This window comes from Oncorhynchus mykiss, chromosome 18 (assembly GCF_057628025.1).
Source record: "Oncorhynchus mykiss isolate SJ-2025 chromosome 18, ASM5762802v1, whole genome shotgun sequence".
NCBI classification, from domain to species: Eukaryota; Metazoa; Chordata; class Actinopteri; order Salmoniformes; family Salmonidae; genus Oncorhynchus; species Oncorhynchus mykiss.
The window spans coordinates 65,361,740-65,371,169 of NC_143039.1; the positions used below are offsets into that span (position 1 = coordinate 65,361,740).

A 9,430-nucleotide genomic window follows, 5' to 3' on the forward strand; every position below is an offset into this window, starting at 1 on the left:
CGGCAGCTGCCCCTCCACCACAGAAAGCATTAAGCTAGGCATTTTGGAGCTGCCTTAAGAGACCATGATTGTATGCAGATTTATTAACTCAAGGATCTTTGTTTGTTTAGTTTTTTTACATAGTTTGCAAACAATGACACTGACCTACCTGCCCTGAATGACAGGTCGCCGTTGTACACCCTTAACTGATGCACACAAGCCATTGTCATCACGTTATCAAAATGACTGGATGCCACACGCGTACATTTTAGTCTTGTCAAATTCACCTCTAAAATAATCCCACTAACACACCAATTACAAAATCCTCATGTCTCTAAGGTATAACGAACACAAGGTCAGTCTCCCATCACAATACACACATCCACTAGAGATCAAGGTGGTAATGGCTGTCCTTCTCCTTCAGTCTCCAGGACCTGACCCTGTACAACCCTGAGAGGACCATCACAGTGAAGGGTTCTATTGAGGCCTGCTCCCGTGCCGAGGAGGAAGTCATGAAGAAGGTCAGGGAGTCGTATGAGAACGACGTGGCCGCTATGAATGTAGGTCCTTGTTCTCACGCTGGGCACGGCACGCTGTATTGGTGGAACCAAAGAATCCATAGTGTCCCTACAGTGTTCTACTTTTGTGCACTATATAGGGTGCCGTTTGGAACGCAACCTGGGAGATTTGTTTCTTATCACTGAAATGACAGTGAAGGTATAGAAACGTGATGTTTAGCTATGGACCTGCGTGTGCCGTCCCTCAGCCTTTAAATGTATTTGAGCGGTTTCCCTGAGATCGGTTTTTGTTCTAGTTCCTTTTGTCTGGTAGTAAATCTCTCTTCCTCTGTCCATCTCTCTCTCTGTCTCTTCCTCTGTCCATCTCTCTCTCTCTCTCTGTCTATCCCCAGCTCCAGTCTAACCTGATTCCAGGACTCAACCTGAATGCCTTGGGTTTGTTCCCTGGTGGTGCTCCAGGTATGGGCCCCTCCATGGGACACAACGTCCCACCTCCCGGTGCCCAGGGTGGCTATTCATTCGGGGTGAGTGTCTGGACCTTTCCCCACCTTGCCTACCTCCCTGGGTCTACTCCACAGGGCCTCTTGGTGACGCTTAAAGATGGCCCCCTCCTTACTGGAACTTTCTGCAAGAAGAAACCTAAAACAGACCAACCTCCGACTGAAGCCATTTTGGATCTTTCAGTGACCCTGTCTGTGTTCCTCTCTCCTTAGTGAAGCCATTTGGGGGCACGACAGTGACTTGGTTTCGTGTTATTCTCTCCTATAGAGCAGCTCCTTCGGGGGTGAAGGGCCATTTTGGGCGTCTGTGCTGTCGGGGAGCAGCCAGCCCGTCTCTGTAAGTCTCCCTTCCCACAGTGCTTTGCACGGCTTCTGGCTGCTCGCTGCCGGATAGGGTAACGAGGTAGGGCTCGCAGTAACATTTGACCTCTAGGGAGGGCACAACACGTTTAAGTTCATTACTCTGAAACCTGCTGGGAAGGGGGGCCCCAGTGTCTGCTGGGTTTAGTTGGGCCCTCAAGTCTTCAGCTGACAAAAGAGCAGTTATTGAACACCTTTGCGTGTTTAGAAGGTTACAAATGGGCGCAAATGTTTTCAAGCGGACACCTGTCTATTGAACAGTTTAATCTGGACCTGCCTCTTGAAAAAGTTTGTTCCCATCTGCAGGCTTCTGAATGTGACCCATGATTTGGATGACTGAAGTGTAATGATTTGATGACATCCTCTAGATTAAAACCAGCAGCTCTGTCCCACATGTCACCTTATTCCCTATATAGTGCACTACTTTCAACCAGAGCCATGTGTGCACTAAATGTATAATATTAATACCTCCTGCCCCCTCATCTGAAAGATCTCACCCACTTTTCTCTAACACCAGCCATGCGAAGTGAGCGGACAGTTTGCTACAGCTTCTCTTCAATACAGTCTGTTCTACAGTGTCTTTTTGGAAGCGCTGAGGAGTGACTGAGCAGAGCCAAGCATTCACTCACTTCCATCTGAAAGGGATTATCAGTGGTACATCCATATACTGTGTGGATTAGTTAGATGTGCTCAGTTGCTGCAGAGAAATGGAGAACCCTCTGGGAATGCTGTGTTTACCTGAACTAGGCACTGGATGCTACAGATTTGTGCATCTTTCTAGAGTTGGGGTGGTTCTCTTATGCCCGGGGTGCGTCCCAATAATCTGTCATTCCTCCTGAAATGTGCACTCGATCACTACTTCCCACAAATTTAAAAGCATTGAATTGGTATTGTCATGGGCAGGAGGGAATTTCCATATCAGTCTTTTTCTTTCTAATTCATAACAGGAAGTGAACAAGTTCTCACTTGGTGAGAAAGGAGAGATAATTGGGACACACTCCATTGGAAGTTGTGATTTGTTTAGTTGTGTTCAACCTCTTCATTACTGTATGTTCAGTTCTTTCATGGTTATGCAGTGTATTGTGATTCTCTATGCTACTGAAGGGATTTGAATTGGCCTAGATTTGACTGGTAAATATGAGGTACAACTTTGTTAATAAAGCACTTAGGAAACTTCCCATCAGCTCTGCTTCTAGTCTCCATGACTGTGTCCCAAATGGCACCCCAATCCCTGTATAGTGCACTACTTTTGACCAGGGCTTATAGGGCTATAGTCAAAAGTAGTGCACTAAATAAGGAATAGGGTTCCGTTTGGGATGCGAGCCACTGTGAGATCCTTCTTCCTGTGCCGCTGCATCTGTTGCTTGGTCACTATCTGGGCTCCTATCGCGGTTTGCCAGGCCTGATTGTGGTATCCCTGCGGTCAGAATTGCTCTGTTGTGGTCTGACTGGGATCTCATTACTGTCCTGTGGCCTCTACTGTTCCACAGGGCCAGGGGCAGCCGGAGTCGGAGACGGTCCATCTGTTCATCCCGGCGCTGGCGGTCGGAGCGATCATCGGAAAACAGGGTCAACACATCAAGCAGCTGTCGCGCTACGCCGGAGCCTCCATCAAGGTGAGGGACTTAACTCACAGGAGGGTTTGAGCTGCGTCTCAATAACTTAAAGTAGCTTCTCGTCTTATTTGTTCTCCTTCACCCATCCCCACCCCCTCCATTTCAGATCAGTGCAGATGAAGTCAGTGTCGTAGATGCAAACCAGGTATTTTATTTTTGTTTCAAACATTCAGATGAGTTTGTCTTGTTGCTTATACCATCAATCATCTCAGAAGTGCAAATTGGGTTCAGATTGGGATTGGGTGGCGCCTCCTTCAGGCTGTTGTGATGCGTCCCTGATGGGGTGAAGTGACGCAGTGGGCAGTAATTAGAGCAAGTAAAATGTGTGTGCAGATGTGTTAACACGTCATTTTCCTCCTGTCAGGTAGCCCCTCCAGAAGGTATGGACACCAAGCAGAGGATGGTGATCATTGCTGGACCACCAGAGGCCCAGTTCAAGGTAGGAGCCCTCAGGACTGTGCTCTCCAGCCATGCTATTTCTGTCCAATGCCCACCGCACCAGAGAAAAGTGTGGTCCTTTTTCCCAAAAACACAGTAGTCTATACAATTGAAAATTAGCTAGCTGGCTAATTCTGGTACAGTTGCAGAAATGTTGATTGATGTCAAGTAAATAACCTCAAATAAAGCATATATTTACAGTTTGATAAAGATGCTTCTGCAGCTTCAATCAAGGGTTGTGTAATTTCCTCTGACTCCAGTGTGTGATGTTTGCCCTGTTCCAGGCTCAGGGTCGTATCTTTGGGAAGCTAAAGGAGGAGAACTTCTTTGGGCCGAAGGAGGAGGTGAAGCTAGAGGCTCACATCAAGGTGCCTTCTTTCGCCGCTGGACGTGTCATCGGCAAGGGAGGCAAAACGGTAGGCAGAGGCCGGTCTGTGTGTGTGATCAATTAGCTATTGCAAAATGTCTAAGTTCTGCTGCAGAATAATTGAAAACACCACTTATTACTTTGGCCATAATATAAAATACTTATTAATTTGTTAATTTCTCGCTCGCTCTCTCGCTTACTGTTTCTCGCTTTCCTTCCGTCTCTCCCCCCCTCAGGTGAATGAGTTGCAGAACCTGACCAGTGCTGAGGTGGTGGTCCCCAGAGACCAGACACCTGACGAGAACGACCAGGTCATTGTCAAAATCACTGGACACTTCTATGCAAGCCAGGTATGTTACACTAATCAAACTTTAAAGTGCAATTAAATTGCAACTCACTTTACAGTAAAACAATAACAAATGAAGTAGATCAAAAACAAACATGAGGAAATTAAATAACGGAGCGTAAAACTAATTAAAATATCTGTCTGGAATAATTTCACTACAGTACTAATACTGTTGCCCAATTCCATATCTACCCCTCTGCACTTCATGTGGTTCTGAAGGGATCAGATGGGAGGAGCTATGATTACGGGATGTTCCTCCCCCTCTGCCACTGGGCAAGGCGGTGTCTTCTATCTGACGGGGAGAGAGAATGAGTTCATATTCATCCCAGTCAGCTCTGATTAGTGAGCCAAAAGGCTAGTTCATGCTATAGGCACAGTATGAATGAAGCTGAGTGTAAGGTTGTGGACTGTAGGGTGAATGGGGGGTGTAAAATGTATACAATGGCTGCTTGCTATGTAAGGATTGTCCACCATACTGCTTCACTTCTTTGTAGCATTAATCAATGGCTGCATCTGAAGGGGCACCCTATTCCTTATATAGGGCACTACTTTTGACCAGGACCCTGTGTATTTATAAGTAATAGGGTGCCATTCTGTAATAAAGGGAATGGGGTGGTATTTCAGTTGCAGCCGTTGTTAACCTTGCTGCTTGATGAATTCTTAATTCTACTCATCACCTTAGACGCAATGGATGTGTGCATGTCATTGTCAGATGACATGTCCTGATCTCTGCCCTCTTACCCCTCCCCAGCTGGCCCAGAGGAAGATCCAGGAGATCTTGTCCCAGGTGAGACGGCAACAGCAGCCCAAACCCTCACCCCGCGGGGAGGGACCACCTCTCCCCCGCCCCTCCCGGAAGTAGAGGGGGGCTTCCAGGTGGCCCAGGGGGGGCCAGTGACAGAACCGCCCCCGAAGACAGACAGACCAGAGCAGAGACCGGAGGGGAAACACAGGCAGGGACAAGGCGCTCATCTCAGGGGATAAGGGTCATGGGTACCCAACTGTACACCTCCACTCTCGACGACCTCCTCGACCTTACACACCCACCCCCACTCTCGACGACCTTACACCCCCCCCCCCCCCCCTCGACGATCTCCTCGACCAACACTAACCCCCCCCCGGGCCGACACCACAGCGTGGATAAGAGACCTTACACCCCCCCCCCCAACCCATCGCCACACCTGTCTGCATCTCTGTGAGAATGTACTTGAGGGTTCCAACGTTGTCACTCACCCTCACCTCGGTCCTGATTGGTTCCTTATTTGTTTTAATGTTGTTTTTTTGGTACACTAGAAAACACAAAGAAGAAATAATAATGAACTCCCTCCTGTCACCTCCCTGGTGTGGTAACACACTCAACCACCTCACATGTTGATGACGGCTGTTAATTTAGACTTTTGTTTTTACCTTTTTATTTTAACTTTTTTTTGTTGCCCTGGATGAAGTGTTTGTTTAGTTGGTTGAAACTCTCTCCTGAGTTTTCTTTGGAAAGAAAAAGGCATTGCTCTGAGTCCTTGTAGGATGGAGAAAGGTTAGGGGGAGGGGTTTAGATGGAGGGGCGGGGCTCGGGGTAATACTCTGGTGTTTGATTGGACAGGGGCCCCGGTGGTGGTCTAACAGGGCACCCCTGTCCTGCTATTGATAGTGGCATTTTATAAATTCGGATGCATTTTATAGATATATAAAATATATTTAGAGGCGAGGATAACACTGTCATTAACACTTAAGGGACGTGTTGAATGGTGTTGGCCAGGAAAACCAATTTAATATGCATTGTACTGAACTACCTCAGGATCTCTAGTACCTCAAGAAGATGAAGAGAAAAAGAAAATAATTATATATATGAAAAAAATGTTCCTTTCTTTTTTATTTTGCTTTGTGGTATTTTGTATACTTTATAAAGCTAATAGTTATTGAACATTTTTATTTTTTTAAGAAAATTTAAAATTTGGTCAGCTGCCAACTGACCTTGCCTTCAACTCTATCGCTCTCCGGCGGCGGCGGCGGCAACGTGTACAAGGTGTCTGTCGACGGTGGCCCTGTTCATAAAGTCTCTGTACATAGAGCCCAGGGCAGAGTTGGCACCAAACTGTTGGCTGCTGACGGGAGTATCGAGAAGAAATTGCCTCAGTTTTCCTGAGGTGTATCCACCATCTAATGAAAACTACAAACAACGAATATATTAGAGTAATGCTGAATAATGCCAACCGTACATATTGCAGCAATGCTGTTTAGTTTTGGGATTCTGACATTCTTATTGTTGACGGTACGTTACATTTTTCACACAATGATTTTTCCTTTTGCCTTCCTGGAAGTGCAATGGGTAGCACACAAATGGAGGGGCCTGAACACTGAGTTCTCTCTCTCTCTGTAGCCGCCATAGAAATGGACATGTTAGAGCAGCACTGTCTGTTCTGTTGTATTTCTTTTACCTGCTTAGGCCTTACCTGCTTTATTACATCATCCTAGTCTCAAATGGTACCCCATTTCCCTTATAGTGCTCCAAGTTGTATACTACATGGGGAAATAGGGTGCCATTTGGAAGTCATCCCAGGTTTGTGACAGGCTGAAGTGCAGTCCACAGCCTGACTAGGGTTTTTTCATAGAGGAAGCTTGGCCATGTGTGGTGGCCCCAGTAGCCGCAGTTGGTCTACGTTAGTGTCATTCACTGCATGGTGAAAGTAAGGGGAGTCACACTGATGGATGCTTATTTTGCTATAGAAGCTATGTTAACTAAAGGTTGAGTTTTGTTTAACCAGCAGCTGTAATCTTGATTGAAGTGAGTTTCAATTGTTATTCATCACAAAAATCCAAGATGCACACAAGAAAATGTACTAAATTGACCTTGATTGGGATGGGAAAGATAAGTAAAAAATAAAAAAAAATAGTTACAAAAAACCGATAACAAAATACCCAAGTTTTTCCTTTTTTTTGATTTCATGCAGAATGTAAATATGTTTTGATTGTGGTAAAAGTGCTCGTGTGTATCCATGCTTCCACAGTAGAACGCTGTCTACCTCAGCTGAGGGGGGTTTGTGGTGGCACGCGCCCTCACCCCGCCTAGCGCCCACGCGCTCGCTGCGATACCTCAGTCCCCCCAGGAACACTTCTCTGCATGGACTCGTGCGTGCTCACGCGGTTCAACCTCGCGCTGATGTCCACGAGGGGCATAAGTGACGATTATTATTCCTCCTCCCTTTCTCCACCCGTTTTATTTTTTATCTACCTCTTTAGATACATTTTGAATTAGAGGCAAACTTCTATTTGTTAGATTTAGGGTTATTCTCCCACTGTCCCCTTTCTGATTTCCAAGATATTAATGAAAATAAATAAATCATGTACTCTTTAGAATTTGAATGAATAATGGAAAAGTTATCAGATATTTCCTTTGCCAGTGTGTGTGTGTATATATATTATATATATATGTTACACACACACACACTCTTCTAGCTTAATTGATTGTAAATCCTCAAGATTTTGCTTTTCTTTTTGATGGTGTGGCTTCCATGTGTTGAACTTTCTTGCCTGGGTTTTTCGTGGAAAAAAAGGTCAAATTCACCGGTTTGAAGTTTTTGGATTCAATGACTGGACAATAAGTAACAAACAAATGTTTAAAAAAAGGACCTGCCTTTGTTTCTGGTTTGAGACTAAAAATAAATACTAAGCCAGTCTTCTTTCTTACCTTTTTATGTCTTTACGGATGCTACATTGGCCTACTGATTTGATAACGATTTGTTCGGTTAGCATTTCCTGGATGTGTAATGTGGAAAATCATTTTTTGTGTGGGAAAGAGGGACTGGGTTTGGGAGTCAGTTTTTGGAAAAGTGTTCTGGTTTAAGCATGATGCCCCCCTCCCTGCGACCATGCTTCTGCCCCTTCACCCCCCTCACAGCTCAACTTGTCAAATGCCTCTGAATAAATCAAAAAAATGAAATTGGCTCCCACGTCTTTCACTCGTCTTTTTTTCCCTCATGGTTTTTCAATCTGTAAGGTGCCATAAAATGTAACTTAACATTTGTTAAAGGGGAAGTTCAGGATTCTACAACTTGATGCTAGTTGGTTCCTCAGCCTGAAAGAACACTATATACAAAAGTTAAATTAGTGGATTCGGCTATTTCTGCCACACCAAACTTGGCAGAATAGCTCATACTGAAGAGCATAGTGACTTCCAACATGGCACCTTCATAGGATGCCACCTTTTCAACAAGTCAGTTCTTCACACTTCTGCCCTGCTCGAGCTGACCCGGTCAGCTGTTATTGTAAAGTGGAAACCTCTAGGAGCAACAACGGCTCAGCTGCGACGTGGTAGTCCACACAAGCTCCCGTAATTCTGTCTTCTGTTGCAACACTCACTACAGCGTTCCAAACTGACTCTGGAAGCAACATCAGCACAATAACTGTTCTTCGGGAGCTTCATGAAATGGGTTTTCATGGCCTAGCAGCCGCACACAAGTCTAAGATCCCCATGCGCAATGCAAAGCGTAGACTGGAGGGGTGTAAAGCTTGCCGCCATTGGACTGAATCAGTAGAAAAGCCTTCTCTGGAGTGATGAATCACATTTCATTGTCTCAGGCTGACGGACGAATCTGGGTTTGGCGGATGCCAGGAGTAAGCAGCATGACAACGCCCCTGTGAACAAAGCGAGGTTCATACAAAAAAATGGTTGAGTTCGGAGTGGAAGAACTTGACTAGTCTGCACAGAGCCCTGACCTCAATCCAATCTAACACCTTTGGGATGAATTGGAATGCTGACTGAGCCAGGCCTAATCGCCCAACATCAGTCATCGACCTCACTAATGCGCTAAAAGTGTAAGTAGCGAAAAGGGTGCCGTTAGGGAAGCAATCCGTTTGTCTCTTGTACATCAGCCGGTCCTTCCTCAGAGGGACACAGAAGAGAATGTAAAGCTTAACGGATGCATCATGTCTGAGTGTTTCTCATTAATCCTTACCAGTGGCTCTGCTCCACCTGTTTAACAAATAAATATAAGTTAGCCTGTTTTGCGTGTTATTTTGCCATTAATACATATCACATCAGTTTGCAAACAATGTAAAAAAAAATAAACTATCATTGAGTTAATAAAGCGGCATACATTTTTTTTTTTTTCTGGAGTAAGGCAGCTCCAAAATGCAAGCGTTTCAGCCTAGCTCAGTGCTTTCTGTGGTGGTGGGGCAGCCAGTGGAAAATACGGAGGGTAGGAGTTAATGTACTCTTCGACCTGAAGATCACTGACATCACGATTAGATCTTGTTTTTTTCTGAGTTCCCAGTTGTCTTGAAAGCACCATAAATCCAGAGAATGCCAGACT

At 45.3% G+C, this 9,430-nt stretch overlaps 1 protein-coding gene across 3 annotated transcripts in view; it reads left to right on the forward strand.

Moving 5' to 3' along the window:
• LOC110496587 (insulin-like growth factor 2 mRNA-binding protein 3) overlaps positions 1-8,063 on the forward strand; it is a 35,670-nt gene extending 27,607 nt beyond the window's left edge. For 2 of the 3 annotated variants that reach the window (XM_036953345.2, XM_036953343.2), the window contains exons 9-17: positions 404-539; positions 890-1,021; positions 1,266-1,334; positions 2,848-2,973; positions 3,080-3,118; positions 3,338-3,412; positions 3,696-3,827; positions 4,015-4,128; positions 4,876-8,063. In XM_036953345.2, the coding sequence (XP_036809240.1) occupies positions 404-539; positions 890-1,021; positions 1,266-1,334; positions 2,848-2,973; positions 3,080-3,118; positions 3,338-3,412; positions 3,696-3,827; positions 4,015-4,128; positions 4,876-4,986 (934 nt within the window). In that variant the 3' untranslated portion in view covers positions 4,987-8,063. The remainder of the gene's footprint in view (positions 1-403; positions 540-889; positions 1,022-1,265; positions 1,335-2,847; positions 2,974-3,079; positions 3,119-3,337; positions 3,413-3,695; positions 3,828-4,014; positions 4,129-4,875) is intronic. The other variant, XM_036953344.2, reaches the window with a different exon arrangement.
• The last annotated feature ends 1,367 nt before the right edge of the window (positions 8,064-9,430 follow it).